At 39.4% G+C, this 17,420-nt stretch overlaps 2 protein-coding genes across 5 annotated transcripts in view; one reads left to right on the top strand and one right to left on the bottom strand.

Annotated features, from left to right (window-relative positions):
* Window positions 1-17,420, top strand: part of LOC310907637 (ectonucleotide pyrophosphatase/phosphodiesterase family member 1-like) — a gene marked incomplete at its 5' end in the record, with an annotated part of 520,596 nt that overhangs the window by 426,988 nt on the left and 76,188 nt on the right. The gene's annotated exons all lie outside the window — the stretch shown is intronic.
* SLC18B1 (solute carrier family 18 member B1) lies at window positions 1,123-15,924 on the bottom strand. 3 transcript variants are annotated; one of them, XM_083858203.1, is made up of 14 exons: window positions 15,837-15,924; window positions 15,370-15,509; window positions 14,184-14,279; window positions 12,432-12,505; window positions 11,512-11,659; window positions 10,210-10,366; window positions 8,601-8,737; window positions 7,450-7,551; window positions 6,461-6,552; window positions 5,257-5,352; window positions 4,615-4,689; window positions 3,086-3,179; window positions 2,947-2,993; window positions 1,123-2,132 (listed from the first exon to the last, which is right to left on the bottom strand). In XM_083858203.1, the coding sequence occupies exons 1-14, from the start codon at window positions 15,871-15,873 to the stop codon at window positions 2,060-2,062; spliced, it is 1,368 nt and encodes a 455-aa protein (XP_083714329.1). In that variant the 5' UTR covers window positions 15,874-15,924; the 3' UTR covers window positions 1,123-2,059. The 3 variants fall into 3 exon arrangements, with proteins under 3 accessions (XP_083714329.1, XP_083714331.1, XP_083714330.1); XM_083858205.1 differs by lacking the exon at window positions 5,257-5,352; XM_083858204.1 differs by lacking the exon at window positions 14,184-14,279.

Genomic DNA, 17,420 nt, shown 5'->3' with positions numbered 1-17,420 from the left:
TTGTCATGTCCTTGCCAGAACTGTTGGGTGACCTCACCTTCAAGGGTGTTACAGCATAGGGTCAACCCAAGGTTTACACTTTCATCATTTATAACACAGAAAAGCAGGTTAACACCCCTAATAAAGTCAAAATGCATAATGAAAAAAAAAAAAGGTGGTTTTTTGGGGGAGGCCTAAAAAATGCCTGGTCTTATATGCCCCAAATAAAAAAATAAAAGGTAAACAGACTGTAAAGAGGGTATTGCGGCTTCCCACTGCTTAAATAAGAGCAGAAAACTCTTACCTGCAAATAATACTGTCCTTCAACAACATGTAGCCCATCAAAGGCACCCAGCACATAAATTTCATCTTGCTGCTTCCCTACTATTTTGTAACTCAGATGGCAACAGAAGTCCTGCTGGTAAATGGCTCAATTCCCCTCAGGTTCAGTGAGTTCCGTGAAGGAGAAAGTGAACGACTCCACTGAAAGAGTGTTAGTTTGATGGAAGCTGTGTGGTCTGGCTGGCACACAATATCCAGTTAACAGCAGCAGGATAGTCAGGAGAGAGATGTGGGCATGAACTCAGTTCTATCACCAAAAGGTGACCATTATCCATTTCAGCATTGTACTAATATGCTCTTGGACCATCTGAAGCATGAATACCACTTCCTGCAAACAGATAGTATCAGAAATTTTCTAATCTGAAAGCAAATATATGGGACAGGTAAGCAGTAGTCACTAATTATATATGTGCAAAATTTAATTCTAACATTTACTAGATTGTTTTGAAATTAATTGAGCCTTCACAGACTATAATTTTAACCTAATGGTTTTTGCCATCAATGGAAAGTAGATCAAACTCTGTTTTATGTATTGTAAATTACAAGATTAGTGTCCTGATTATATATGATTTAAGCGGCCAAAGTTTAACTGCATTATATATCAGTAATTCTGATTAAAATGGGTGGTAACACTGTCCAATCTAAAAGTTCTGTAAGGAAAGGATATTACCAAAATTCACATCTTTATGCTAGTGCTTTACATAAATAGAGAAATCTTTAAGTCCCAGAATAAAACTCATTCATAAAGAATATGAATTGTAAGACATGGGATCATCAACAACTGAGAATGAAAGGAATGGCTCACATCTCCTTTTATTTGGATGGCAAAGTTTAAAGCTACATTTTAGCAGTAAGTTTATCTCAATTCTGCAAACACATGCACACAAAATTTGTGCTTGACTTCTAGCATCTGCTCAGGAAAAATATACACGGAAAACAAAGCCTACAAAGAAAATGTGGTGCACAAGGTCTCCAGCCCAGGAGTACTATTTGCAGAACTTACAAAAACATTTCTCAGAGTTAGGGTTCCATCTAGTGGAGAAAATAAAGTTTGGGTCTTTACATGGCCAAAACACCAATAAAACACCAGGGTCAGAAGATGAAGAATAACACTCATAAACTCCCAGGACTGATTATTTAACAAAGACTAGAGGTGTTGTAATCAACTTAAGAATTTCCATATTCTTACATAGCACATTTTTATTTCCTTTATATCAAGAACTTCACAAATTCTCATGTCCTAGTCCTGTATTTTAGGCTCTTGCTGTCTAAGAAAATTTACAAAGCTTAGGAAAAAAGTTGCTTTATTGAAAACAATATTGTGCTTAGTTCTTTATAATTTCAAATTCTGTTTTTACAAGATAATGAACTTCCTTTAAAAAAGTACAGAAAATCATGGTAGCAAAATAGTAGCTTTACCCAAGAATAATGCACAGTATACACAAGTATGGAACAGACATTTGAAAACACATCTTTTCACATACAGGGGTACACTGTACATGGAATACAATTAAACAGGCTGACAGCTGAGGGTTACATATCATTTAGGAGAACTTCCAAAAGAAAGGCAGTCAGTGTTTAGTTTTTCAAAACAGTATAATGCCTCTACAATTAAACCACAACTGGTTCCTCACTAAGGGATCATGTCCCAGCTGCAGAATAATGAAGCACTGTTAAGGCCAGTCACCTCAATAGTAGGGTAGACCACAATAGCAAACAGAGAACTGAAAGTGTCTGGCTACGTTTCACTGCCCATTAGACGAGTCCTTTCTTCGTTATCACCAGGAGGATTTTGCAGGCTGGAACTGGAACTGTTTGCATAAGGAAAAGGACAGGAGAGATAATACAGATTTTTTTTTATTCTTTAGATACTTCTATGTGATACCAACATAATAGGCAAAAAAGCACATTACATGCAAAGAGCTACATGGATCACTGGTTCTCTACTACTGCACAGAATCATGTACTGATCATTCCTATGATCATACAACGGCTCAGATTGAAAGGGATCTTTAAAGGTCAGCCAGTCCAGCTACCTTGCCATGGGTAGGAACATCCTAAACTAGACAAGTTGATCAGAGCCATGTCCCCCCTGGGCCTGAATGTTTCCAGGGATGAGGCATCTACTACCCCTCTGGGCAACCTGATCCAGTGTTTCACTATCCTCACGGTAATTTTTTTTCCTCAGACCTAGTCTGAATCTACCTTCTTTTAGTTGTTGGTGAAGATACTAAACAGAACTGGTCCCAAGGCAGACCCCTGAGGGACACCACTTATCTTTAGTCTATGTCTGGACATTGAGCCATTGACCACTGCTCTCTGCCTGTGACCATCCAACCAATTCCAGCTCACAGACACCCTCCTGGAGGAACCATCAGTAGGGTCTGCTCGTTAATGCCACAGTCCTGCTGCTTGTATAGAACAAGACACTGCCTGGTTTAGCTGTCCCTTTTAGGTCAGTAGGGATTTAGGAAACCATACAGACAAATTATTTAAGCCATGTTTTTATTGCACATCTTATCATTCATTATTAGGTTGGTAGTGAGGAAAAAAATGCAAGCACAAATTTCAAAGGTTTGCTTTATATGATTGCAAGCAAAATAAAGAATAAATATCTCAGCATACCTTTTCCTTGTTGCCTCAATGATATAAAATATTCCAGTTGCAAGACCCTTTGAGGAAACAGCCAGTTACAATTGTAGTAATTTTAACTACCTTATACAATAGCTAATATTGATATTTTTTAAAAAGTGCAATTACTTACACTTAACAATGGCCATCCTCCTTGGATGGCTGCAGCCCATTCAAAACCCAGCTTTTCATATAGAAATCCTCCCAGAATTGGACCTACAAATGACCTGCATCAAATCAAAATCAGGTATTGGCATCCCAAACATAAAGGATGACATACCATATTCTCAGAGAACTGTTTTATTGGGTTTTGTGGCCTTCCTTCATAGACTCTCATCTTCGACAACAAAGAGATTTTCTTCCACAGACCTAACTTTCCTAAAATCCACAATAACTATGAATTTGTTGTTTGCCAAGGACCTAATAAATCTAATTACCTCTTCAAATGGAAATAGGATCCACATCAGAAAGCTGAATGCAGTCATTTTTAGCAGAGAGACCCCACTAAGGACCATGCTCTGAGAAAACATCTACACTGATCTATTGTAAGAGACATTCAAAGTGACAACATCCCTCAAAACACAAAGTTTCTAAACTTCAAGACAAAGGTCTGATGAATACAAGCAAGTGGGGATGTACAGTGTGACAGACAGTCTCTGCAAGTTTGAGCTGTGTCTAACTGCCCTGCACCTTTATGCCTGTCTAAAAATGCAGGTTAGAAAGGTTTTGCAGATGCTGTCTCTTTATGAAAGGTCTTACATTATATGGTCTCTCACGACAGAAAGGGACAAGAAATGACAAAATGTCTCTCTGTGTAAAACTAGAGAGACTTCCTGGAAGCAAGTTACATTATAAAACCAGGCTTGATAGCAGCAGAAACCTGAGGTTTGCTAATCTTATACTACCTGTGTCTGTACTGAACCCTATACCAAATATACAGGACTGCTAGACAGCTGGATCTTAGACAAAAAATGGTGCAAATTTGTGCCACTGAAACATATCTGCAGCCACAGAAGGCTGCAAAGACAGATAAAAATATCCTGTAAGTGGCTGTCTATAGGGGCACTCTGTCACTTCCCACTGAGTTACAGCTCTGAAAGGTCATTCAGCCAGTAGCACCTTTCACTTATTTCTGGGATGATGACCTTGAGTTATAAACACACTATAGAGCTATAGACACACTCTGCTAAGTTATACAAACATAGACCTTAAAGAATTGCTTAAAAAGAAGAGTCTACCTTAAGACAAAAGAAGGAAATGTGGAAAATGGAAAAAGGAAAACAATTTGTCAGGAGGAGACATTTAGCTCATTCCATCTGGGTGGACTTGGCTTTGTAAAAAATTAAGGCCCTCATCTCTCTGTATTGAGCATTAGAGATTTTAGTGAAAAGAAAAATGACCACACAGAAGTGCAAGCAAACACCCACTTTAATCACTGCAGGTTTTTGATATGCAGAGCAGTATATTTCAAGAAAGACAAGTTCAGAGCATTGTCAAAACAAAAGTTTTACCTTTTGTTGGGTAAAAAGCTTTGTTTTAACATGCCTACAAGGCACCCATCAAGCAAGAAACTTTTGAATCAAGGTCAACACAGTGACAGCCAGGTTTCCATGTGGCAGTAGTGTGGAATAGCTAAACTCTCACAAAAAAGCGTACACTTACCCAAGGGACCACATAGCATTGAAGAGCCCAGACACCAGTCCCAGAAGACTCAGACCTTCTTCAAATCCATTCTCACTGTAGAAAGACAGACCAGTTAGAGTAGTACAATACATACTGTGTCTCAGTCTGTAGCCTTTCCCTATAGACTTTACCCCCTCCTTTTAATCTGCACACCACATAAATAGTTAACAAACAAAAGGTTACGGTAGTATGTCTGTTTACCCAGTACTTTCTTCTTTGCTGCCTCTCTGGAGGATTGCAGTGCTACTCCTCATCTCTGATTTCTCCCAAGTAAGATCACACCATCGCACCATTTCCCTATGTTTCATATGGCAAGTGTGAAACTGTGACAGGTGGCTTTTTAGAAGCAAAGACCTTGTTTCAAAAGGAATGTACTAATAAGAGTAAATAAAGACCCTTCCAGGTGATTACTGAAGTACACATTCATAAAGTTATACTGGGAGGATAATGACTGGGGTGCTCAGCCAGAAAAAACTAAAACAAGTGAAAGCATTTAAATGTTACTATCTGCCTTTGCCTCAAAAAGGGGCAAAAAAGCCACACTTCATATTCATCCCTGAAAAACAGTTGCAGGTTCCTAGTGTCAGTAACATGAAAGAAAGGTTGGACTGAGTTACTTACTATGCACATTGCAGGATCTCTGGAAACACTGGGATAGCACTCATGCCAAGGGAAAAGCCGATCAAAACCAACACTAGCACAAACATCCACAGCTGACTGAAAGAGGCATTATAAGCAGTTAGCTGCTGAAGACTCTTTCCAATCAGGATATTATATCAGCTTTCCCTGACTGATCAGCAAACTGTGTCTCAAAGCCAATACTAATACTTGAAAAATCCAGTTCTATGCTTTAGAAAAAAACTTTGTAAAAGAATATGAAAAACCTGTGCTCAAATTATATATTTTCTTATCAAATACGGTTCATTTAATGAGGTGCATATAGGGAAGAGTTAGACAGATGAGGTTAACTGAGCAATGCCTGTGTGCAAGCACCAGACTTGGTTTGTTGCAGAAGTGAAGGATTTTGAAATCAACATTTTGTAGCCTAATATATTACAACCAAATAGACTTAGCTAAAGAATTTTGAAGACTTTACTAATTTATTTTTCTCCCCAGCTCAAATCTATGATCTAAATTTGAAACCATAACAGTTTCAAACCTATGATCTTTAAAAATTAGCAACCTAGCAGTTCTATGCATTAACAAGCCTATTACTCTAACAGAGTATCTAACCTAGGACAAAAGGATTGTGTAACTGTTTTGTAAACGTAGCAGAGTGCTTTGCTATGAATTAACTTGAGAAATATGACATTACAGCATTCAGGTGCAACAGACATTGTCTTTACTTTGCTAGTGGAAACAAAGCAATAATCTGTCACTTTTCTCAGAAGCTATATACAGAGAGAAGTAAAATCAGTACTGATGATAACAAATAAACCCCATAGTTAACAAACACTGATGAAAAAGAAAAATTTGGAAATTAAGACAAAATGAGAACTTTATTTTGCTGAACTGGAAATGCCACAAAACTGTGAGGGAAGAAAAAAAACAACAATATTCTTCCTACCACACACATTAACATGAACACTGTAAAAAGCAAAAGTAAAGTCTCTATTTTATGAAGCTGTAAAATCTCTATTCTCAGATTCTTTCACTGCTTTATATTCATAGTCTCATGCTACACATCAAAAAACCACCATGTTTCATGGTCAGAGGTAGAAGTTAAAAACCAAATCTGTTTCATGGTTAGAGCTACTAATTACAGACATACACGACTATGGTTGAAAACATCATATAATGGGACAGGCTGAGGTAGAGGCAGTACCTTTCAATGTGCAGCACAGGAGCAGGCCCTAGCATGAAAAGGCACACTGCTGTTATTAAGTTTCCGAATATCAGCAGCCACTTCCTGATGTACTGTGTAAGAAAAGGAAAAGCTATGCAATTTAAAATTGGGAATTTGTCATGCACATTAAGAAACAATAAATTCTCATTTCCTCACCCCAAATGCAATCACTGGCAGCAGGGGCTCAGTAGAGAGATTTCAGGACACTGAGCAATGGTCCTTCTCGGCTAGCAAAGTATTTTAGATCTTAGTCTTCTTTAATATAAGAAACACTCTGAAGCATTTCATGATTATCTTTAAGTTCCTTTCAACCCAGACCATTCTATGATTCTATGTAATTCTCATGTACAAAGGGCATTACTAGTTTGTGTCAGGGAAAAAAGTGTCAGAAAATTGTCACTGTTCTTCAGGCACAGCATTCAAAGTGTAGGGTTTCCTTGAACAATTAGCACTGGCTGTCTTAGGTGTACCACTGTCAAAGTCTCTTTCTATGGTGCTGTTAACAGCTTAAAGACCAGGCTAAAGGATAGGCAGCCCACTGTGCTGATCTAATTTAGATATTACACTTTAGGAGATAAAGTTAATACAGCTAACCAGAACATCTTTACTCCTCTTCTTAAGAGCTAATATAATTAGATGTGGTTAAAAACATGGATAACTGGGATGTATTTTCCCACTCTCTATTACACATTGCTTGGAAAAAGATTGTGCTTAGTCCACTAGAAAAGCTCAGCACACTTCGGCTGCTTTTCTGATTTCCTTTACTGACTTGGACATTCTTAAATTACCCTGCACCTTGCAAAAGAGACTTCCCATGTAGCAGTAATGGGTACATGTGCAAGGTCTTAAAAGGCAGATGCCTTTCCAAGACCAGACCTACATCCTTTGTTTCATCCATTGTTCCCCACCTTTAAGCAAATGCACGGAGTGCTTTAGTAACCCTGCACACACAGCAGGGTGAGACTCACTGGCAGTTTGTCACTTAGGAGGCCAAGGAGGGGAGAAGACACGGAGTACGAGATTGCCAAACCAAGGAACACCAAGCCCACATAACCAGCTGGGAGTTTGAACTATGGAAAGGAAGACAAATAAAGCAAAATCCAAGACAAACCATATATGCTACATTCATTGAAGGACAATCTGAGAATTATACATTAAGTCGAAATACTGAAATGCGCAATTTTAAGTATTTTACTGATACCATACAGAGGTTTTTCAAGTATTTGAAATCATCCACAGAGCTTCAGTTTTATTGCTTTCACCAACACTTCTTAAGCATGGAGTGGTGGAAACACCTGACACAACCATACTCATATAAAACCTAAATAATGTCAAGAGGAAACATTATGCTATGCCCCCTACACCAGTTGGATTCTAACATTACAATCTGACAGACTTGAAACAGACACTTCAGACAAATGTCAATAGATTTAGTCTCTACCTCTCCAATCTTTAGTTTTATTTGCATTAGAAAAGATACACAGATTCTACAGTGGGATAATTTCAGATCTCTCCTGAGAGATGGAAGATGTACATTCCCATCTCCACTGATAAAAGAGGTTAGCATCAAGTCTCTTCTGCCCTGGACAAGTGCTCAAAGTACAGACCAGGCAGACAAAAAGCAGCACAGGCATCTGTGAAACACTATCCCTTGGAAAAATAATTCATAAAGAAAGCCCTCCAAAACTATTGCTTAATTTTACCTAGGAACATAATCTTAAAAGGGTTCACATCAAGAGACGTAACACTGTCAGTGACAGCAGCAGCTGTGAAGAATTTGATTTTGGGAAGGAAGAAAGGTCTCTTTTTTACAAAAGCTTTTTCTATGCCTTATTCAGAAACAGTACTTTGCAGATGAAAGACATTTAAGTGGAAAAAGCCCATTTTAAAAGGCCTTACATTTCTTCATTGTCATTTATTAAGACCCAGCAGGAAGAGATAGTGCAATGGATATTGACTTATCAGTACCATGGAAATCAAGTTATTTGGAATTCATACAAGTAACAGTTAACTAAAACAGTGTTAATTGGATGAAGCTCAATTTTGTTAAAGATATTTACATTTATAACCAGTTACTATTTATTAAGTCAAGACTTCACTGCATGTTAGCAGGACTTACCTTCTTTAGGGTAAATAGAGACATTGTGGGATCCATAAAACCCAAGCATGCACTTAGAGAAAATATAGTGAGACAGAGTATTAAGACTTTTGGCAGAAGAATGAGCTTCCAAAAGGATTCTTTCCTAGGAGTTGAATCTGTTTCAATAGAAGAGAGGGGGAAATCGCATTATTTTCAGCAGCATAAGCACATGATTGATCTTCTTGCTTTAGAAGAGAAACAGTATTTCCCTTTTTTTTAGTTCTCTTATTTCTGTTGCACAACAGATGAAAGTCAACAGATTATGTGCTATTTTTTACTATTTTTATAGTAAAAACCAAAATTTGATAGGTGAAGAAGAAAAGTATACCATTTAGATTCCAACAATGCAAATCCCCAATTTGAAAAGAATTAAAACATGCATTATGTGAAATTATGTGAAAAAAGTATTTGCTTCTCTGCCAGCAGTTATACAATGAAATCTTTGTATGTCTCAGCTTGATACATGACCACATACACAAACAATTCATATCCAATAAAAGAAACATGCTTTGAAAGTCAGGTAAAAGATTGCTATTTATCAATTGAGATCTATCCAAATTTTTAAGCAACTAATTGAACTCCAACGTGTTCAATGTGTACTCCAGGAAACTTCTTTCAGATGTCATGGTTATGTGGGAATTTTAAGTCAGGCCCTCCTCCTGATGGTGTTTCTCCTGTAATACCCGAATGTGGTCTCAAAGTATAAAAAGGACTAAAAGTTCAAGCATTACCATCCACCAGCTCAGAGCTAACATTTATGTAACATACTTCCAAATGGGCAGCAATATCATGACGATTTCAGAGCTTGGAGGAATCAGGGGGGAAAGTCAGGAGTAGCAACACATGTTTAATCATCGTTACTTCTAAAAGCCAATATACTTGAAGTTATTCTCCATGGTTTTCATATTAAAGGATAAACAAAGTTACAAAGCATTTCAAAGTTACTAACTTTTTTCTCTAGAAAAGAATAAAAGAATTGTTTTAATTACAGTCTTGTGTGCAGACTTATCTTCAAGCTATTTTCTGTCCAAGCAGGATCATCTAAAATTTAATAAATTTATATGACTTCCATCACTTCATTAAACACCTCCTTTATTAACTTTAATATTCTTTCATGTTAATCAGATCCTGCATCGTTTTGTACAAATAAACACTTTTTTTTCTCCCTATAATTAGTTTTCCCCTCCACTGTTAACTCCTCAAACATGTTGAGTTCTCCTGCTTTAGGCAAAATCTGTCTCCAGCTTTTCTTTAACTAGCTACAATGACAAACCTATAGGAAGCAGACACAAATGGTCCTTTACAAACCCTGAATCTAAGACAAAAGAAAACAAAAATATATCTCAATTCACTTCCATACAGAGTTCCTAATGTTTGCAGAAATGGGCACGAGGAGTTGTATTAATTCCAGGCCATCTCATGAATTTAAGTTAGCATTAAACATGGACCTGATCAAGATGATCAGCTAATTCAACTGGAGTTTTGCCCTCTGACTTGGATCAGACTCCAGAAGCTGACACTTTCTTAACAACACTTAAGAACACGAGAAGTTAAGGTGAGTGAAGAAAGCAGGTAGAAGGGTGCTTACCATATTTTGGTAATATGTACATATTCACAGGCACCAAAGCCAACACTATGCATCCCAGCGTGATGAAAGGGACCTCATAACCAAATGACTGATACAAAAAGCCACCCAAAGGTGGGCCCAGCACCAGTCCGAGTCCTGAAAAAATTTCAAGGCTACCCTAAAGGATGAAAAAGCAAGCAGAAAGGAAGTCAGTATGTTGAGAAAATACAATGCAACAATAAAAAGCAAGCCATGTGTCTGAGGAGCAGCACAACATATCCACAATAGTGAAAACAAGACATTGTATTACTAGGACAAGAGCTAGTAGTGACCTTCACAGGGTGGGATAGCAAAAGGAAAAAAACTGTTCAGTTATGTGTCTGACAGCCATAACCTCTTTTGCTTCACTAGAGCATTCCCAACTCTGCTGTCACTAACAGATCTGTCTTGAGGGAAGGCAAGTGCTCCAATGGCAGGAGCATTCACAGGACAACTCAGGCTGAAGGGATCACCTCTCCCACCTGCCATTACACTCCAGCCTGAGGGAAAGGATCTCAACAAACCTACTCAGATGGGACATTCTCTCATGGGATGAAGTACATGTGCCAAGTTAAAGCTTTCTCTTCATAAACAACTGTTTGGACTTACTCTCTATATAATGAAACTCTCTATATAATGAAACAGCAATGGGGACAACTCAGATTGTTTTGGATATAATTTAATAATCTGGTATCTTTTGTAAGATACTAATTTGTAAAAGGACAGTAATACAGACACATTTTGTGCTACAACATCATAGTCACCACTATCAACATCTGCCTCAACACTCTATTAATCAATGCTTAGACCATCAGTAAGAGCTGGTGGCAATAACTGCTTACAGATAAAAGTTTTGATAACTTCCAGAACCCAGAAAGATACTCCAGGGAATCAGCCTCATCTTTAATTTTACTGATGCACATCAGAGTAGTCAAATGTCCTGGAAACAGGCAGTCAGCAAAAGCCAAGTTCTTTACCCTAGGGTTGCAACCTTTTTCTTTTATTAGTATTTTGTCTTGATTTTCACTGAAGAGATAACTACTGCCACTAATGGTCAGCTGTCTTCAAAGCACAAGGAACTAATAAAGACTGCTTAATTTATATCTAACCAGAGTTATGCTAAGGTCTAAACTCATTCTAGGATTGTGATTCTAGATTACAAACAAAACATTTCAAATAAGCCTACAGAGGAAACAACAGATTTTCTCCTCCTGATTTTAGGCTGCCCACTGGCAATTTGTCATATTGCTAGTACTCAGCTGTAACAGTGCTTCCTGAACTTACCAGGACAGTCGCTATATTAGTGGGAAATGCCTTTGTAAGGATTGAGAACGATGCTGTAATTGCTGCTGCAAAGCTTATTGCATCCATTGCTCTTACTAAAAAGCAGAAACTGATGAACATTGGTCCACTTGGCACCTTGTCGAGCATTCTGCAAAAGAAAAATCCCAACAGTAAATTGGACCTCTCTCGGGATGGAAGAAGCCATCTACTAAAGGCCTAAGAGTATCATTTCTTGCATACTAAAAGACACAGTTACAAGACACTCAATGCCTTCTAATTACCACTTATCTTTGAACCACATCAGTAAAATCACTCAAACTCTACCAAACTATTTCTGGCAGCTTTCTTCTTTTTCCCTTTGCTTGGCAGTGAAAAGAGCATGAAAAGCATAACCTGTGAAAAACTCCAATGCCACCTTTGTTGTATTTCATACTTTTCTAAGTACCTGTGCAAGAAGTCTGATGCAATGTGTTAGAACTGACTAATAAGAGATTCCTTCATTATTAATAAAGCATTTATTTTGCTAAAATTAGTGACTTAGCCTCTCCACCTGCCAGTCAAAGCTTTCAATTTAAGCCAAATATTTTAAAGAAAAGAATAATTAAAATATTATGCAGAAATAGTTTTCTTATTGCTGCACTTTGATAGGCTTCTCACCATCTGGGAACTACTTAAATAGACAGAAACTACCTTCTCTGCCTTCAAAGTACTAAACAGATTCTGTAACCTAGTGAAAGGGAGAAGTGTTCATTCTGCTTTACAAGAGGTAGATAAAAATTAAAGATGCAAGAAGTCAGATGACCTAACCAACACACAAAAGATGCCCAAGAGTTTCTATTTTGTTTTGTGTCCATCTTTTCATATGAATGAAAATGATCAGAAAACAAATGCAACAAAACCAAGCAACAGAAATTACTTACCCAAACAGAATGGTCACACATCCTGAAACAAACATCCCTGCCACAAACATGAATTTCGCTCCAATTTCTGAAAGCTGTAAATTAAATACCATTTTTATATGTCAGTATTTCAAGGAAAGATCGAAAATGTTCAATATAATTTACTGTTAAGAAATAAAAAAATTATGGGAACTTCATAGCACCTGTAGCTAAAAGATTGGGAAACACTGCTCCTGCTGGTGTGCCTTCATTCAGTAATGAACATAAAAATACTCTAAATGATTAAGTGACTTAACCCAGTTTTAGAAGGTAAGACAATGCTGCTGATAAGCCTTTCACAGCAGCATGCTGCAGCTTCTGCAGAGCAGCAGGTTACAGCAGCATTCCTCAATATAAGCAGAAAGTTTATTTCCAAACCTCCTCTCCAGCACTATCACTGAGGCAAGGCCAGCAATACCCATGATGTATCTAGCTAGCGAGAGCCAATGCAAACTGATTTTTAAGCAAATTTATGACAACTCTTAATGGCACAAAGCTTTGGCATGGGAAGTATGGTACTTGCAGGCCTCGCCATTCATCACCAGGAAAGGACCCCATCTTATTTCATTTCAGACTCTTATCAGAGTGAAGGATGACAGGTGGGATGCCATAAAGCCAACTCAATCCCACAACAAAGTACAGCTGAGCTTTTAACTCCATGCAGCAACTTCCCCTAGGGACAGTAGGTATTTCAGGCTCCTTTTTTGTTCAGGCCTGAACAAAGTCCATGCCTTTCAGCCATTATTACTAAAGCCCATATTTTGTGGAGTACACTGAAACCCTCAGGATCTGATTGCTGCACTGTGCAGGTCTATTGATGTTCACTTCAGCTGTCTGCAGTGAGGATGAACACCCACTCTCTCCCCTGTAAAGTACTTGGTCGGGCTTGTGCCATAGTTGAATGCCACTACAGGCACTAAGATTTGGACTTAGTAATGGCACTTATGTGACACTTTATGAGCCACCTCAGCACCAGAGAAAAGCACTCCCCACAGGGTCAGCAAAGAGACTGCCCAGCCAGAGACTATTTTGACTCTGCAGCAACCCCAGCTTACGGAACGATCCTTAGAAACCCTAGCAAATAATGCATAGACTGCAGTGCTCCAACACATAAGCAAACGTACATTTATATAATTTATTTGTGGTTTCTTCAATATGAGAAAAAATCCTGAATCTGTGGGAAGGCTCGTGTTACAAGAACTGCAGACATTTCTCTCATATTACTATAGAATGAAGTTGAAGGGGAAACTGAGTTAAGCAGCAAAGAGTCATAATAGGAGCAAATGTTAAAAAAAAAAAAAAGACAACATACCAAAAAAGAAGAGGTGCAGCTAACTAAAGAAAAAAAAAAAACAAAAACAAAACACCTTAAGAGTGTCATCAAAGGCAAACAGAATATATAAGTAAGTGCAACAAATAAAATGGGGGTGTAGAAGAAAGGAGGTCATAAAAAGCAAAATTGATCATCAGGTTACTCTAAAGCAGACAGAACAGTTAACCAGAGAAACAGAATAGTTACATGTCTGTTGCTCTGTGCTACTCTCAGGAACAACAGAAGAGTACTGACAAGACTTAGATCACATTCAGACTGACTGGTCAGACTCTAGTTCCTGCAAACAGAAAACTGCAGGAGCACTACTGAAGAGACATCTCTTTTCTCAGGCTTGCAGAACTGTCTTCATGTATCAACCTGTGTCATCACAGACAAAAAGTTATAGCTTCGAATATACTTACATAATTTCCCCATATTAAAGAAGTCAAGAAATTGAACAAAGCAAAACATCCAAAAATCAGGCCAACGATTGTGTTACTGGCACCTTTTTTTTCTGCCTGCAAAAAGATCATAACCATGTAAAGACAGAGTCAAATTCTTGAGGTGAATAACATTCACGCCTTAGATATTTAAACCTTTTTAATTGTCTATTAAAGCTAAAAGTGCCTATTAATGTTAGAAAGCAATTTATTTTCTCAAAGGCAGTAGGGGCTCTTAAGGTAACAACAAAATTTAATGACATGTTGCACTTCTAATATGTCATCAAGGGAAAACCAAGGTTAATTTGTCAGTGAACAGAAATGTTGTGTTATTTGCTGAACAAGCAGCCAGACTATATAAAGGTGGCTTCAGCTGGTGCACAAGGGCACTAGCTACAAAACTTTGATCGCTTGCACAGGAAGAGGGCAGTAAATGGAGATATCTGTTATCTTCACTGTAACATGCCACTCCATAACCAGCATCAAACAATTTTTTACTTATTTAGCTGGCCAAATACACTCACTTGGGCACAAGCAGTACATAGGAATATTTAGACAAAAAGAATATTCCTTTGTAAATACCTGAGACAAAAAGAATATTTCTTTGCAAATACTTAGTACCATTCTGGTCATGAGAGAAATGCATTTCTGCTGCAAAGGCACCATGACCATCTATTTCATCCTATATTTAAACATTGTATTAATTCAACATAAGCAGAGATTTTAATTTTTCCCCTCTTCCTAGGTCAGAAAGTTAGCACAGTTAATGATGGCCCAGATTGAGTTAACAGGAAGCTATAAAGTTATTGAGTCCCTAGGGTACAGAAATCCAAGTCAGGACACTAGCAGAGTTTAAGCTCAGCTCTACAAAACTACTATGCAATGCTGAACAAAAAATTATTTCACTTCTCCAAGAATCCACTTTGACTTCTATCTCATTTCATCAGTCTGCTGTCTCCTCTGTAGTCATCTGTAAATTGTCCATGGACAAGATCCAGGTCACCATTTTATGCACTACAACAGCATCATCCTATCACTGAATTCCCACAACTGGAAAGTCTTAACTCGGAGCTTACAGCCGGCCACAACTGTCCCATGAAGATATTTCTAAAAGTTTCAACATGCAAAAATGTAATGAAAAGAGTAGCTGACTAAGTTGCTTGTTTACCTCTGAAGGGAAAAAGGGTCCCAGAATCGAGTAGCACATCATTGAACTGAAATTTATAGAAGCTGCTGCAATTAGTGTAAAAAGCTGTTCCCTGGTGAGCCGTCTTGATTCCTCACCAACTGCTTCTGACACGCCATTATCTAAAAATACCGAATAAGAGTAGTAACAAACTATTAAAAGCGACAGAGGGGAACAATTTACAAACCAGGCTGGAAAACTAAAGCCCAGTAGACAAAACGTGTGCCCTCCCTGCTGTGAGAAGGGAGTCGAGCCGCGCTGCCTCATGTCCCGTGCAGGAGCGCAGCCCCGGCCGCGGTGCGGGTGCGGCAGCCGCCCCTCAGCCCGCCCTGGAGGCGCTGGGGCTGCTCCCCGGCCCGGCCCGGCCCGCTCCCTGCGCTCCCGTTCCCGCTCCCGGCCCGGCCGCAGCTGCGGGAGAGCCGCTGTCCCCGGCCCGGGCCGCCCCGCACCTGGGGGCTGCTCGCCGCCCGCCGCCCGGCTGCCCATGGATGGGGCCGCAGCGGCGCCTCCCGCCGCCCGTGTGGCAGCGCCGCGGGCTCAGCGAGCACCGGGGCCAGCGCCAGCGCCGCCGCCCGCACTGAGCATGCCCGGCCTGCGGGAGGGGCCCCGGGGCTGCCGCGGGCACCCAGAGAGCCGGGCGTGCTACAGTGTGAGGGCAACCTGCTGGGGCTGGGACAAACCGCACACCCGGCCCAGGGCACACCGCGCACCCGGCCCAGGGCACACCGCACACCCGGCCCAGGGCACACCGCACACCCGGCCCAGGGCACACCGCGCACCTGGCCCAGGGCACACCGCACACCTGGCCCGGGCCGTTCACTAAACATCGTTAACACTGGCAGACCAAACAAGGTCGCCGATTATTACACAGCCTCCAGCGAGTTGCAAGATTTCATGACACCAGGGCTTAACGACGACGTTGCCGCGAGAATTAATGGCTGTAAACTGGCCAGGAGTAAAGTCAAGCTGGAGATGAGGAAGAGGGGGTATAATCAGTGTCTTTGGCTCAAGGTCCAACCCGCAGGGCGAGAAAGTGATGGAGATGAGGTGTGAGCTGAGGATAACCTCCAAACGTAGTAAGAGACAGACCACCTGTTGCTTGGAGAGAAAAAACAGTAAATACATCTTAAAAGCACTATTTTAACTAAGCTATCAGTATTCCATCTAGTCACCAGTTGCAATATTAAGACACTTAAAAAGGACATTTCAGGACATTTCAAACATTGCCATGTACCGAACTTAGAATCTCACATTCTGCGTGACAGAAAAAAGCAGAACCACTTTCTTACCACAAGATTAGGAAACTTAAAAGCTATTTAGCAGCCACAAAGAAAAAAGCAACATGTTCCTTTGCTGAAGCCTACTTTGAGCATATATTTTGTGTGGCATATACTATGGCTGTTGAAAAGTCCCTAAGAAGAACCTTGAACTTTTCCTGTCTGCCTTCAGAAAATGACAAACATAAATCCTTTCCATAGATATTGCCCCTTGAGCCTTACCCCTTCCACATAAAAAAAAAAAAGGAAAAAAAAAAAAAAAAACCCCACACCCAAAAACAAAGGAAAAAAAAAAGGAAGAGCCCTTGCAAGTCATCATGAGTTCACAAAAGGATAATAACAAAAGCATGATATATTCAAAATATGACACACAAATAGAGTGAATAAGAGAAACTTATAGAGAAAGAATAAAATCGTGGCAAGAGAATAAAGCATTCATTTTTGTGGCTGGAGATGCAGTCAATTATCTTCACGAGGTTAAACAGTTCTTATTCCAACTACTTCTTTCTGGTCTTAATGCCACAGCTTCCAACTACTTTCAAATCCCAATCCTCCTTTCACTAATAATTACACGAGTAACCCACAAAAGCCTATGGAGTCAGATTTTGACAAAGTCAGTGTGCACAGAAGGTGGAAGTGTGGGAAGTAGCAGTGATACGACTCCAATAATGAAACATGGCTATGAACTTCCTTGCTTATGCACTGCTCATTACTGCCAAAAGAAACTTGTTGATAGAACATGTTGGTTAGTTCCTC

The sequence above is a fragment of the Zosterops lateralis genome (assembly GCF_965231275.1).
Source record: "Zosterops lateralis genome assembly, chromosome: 3".
NCBI classification, from domain to species: Eukaryota; Metazoa; Chordata; class Aves; order Passeriformes; family Zosteropidae; genus Zosterops; species Zosterops lateralis.
Note: the sequence above shows the minus strand (reverse complement) of the source record. Positions and strands in the feature narration are given on the sequence as shown.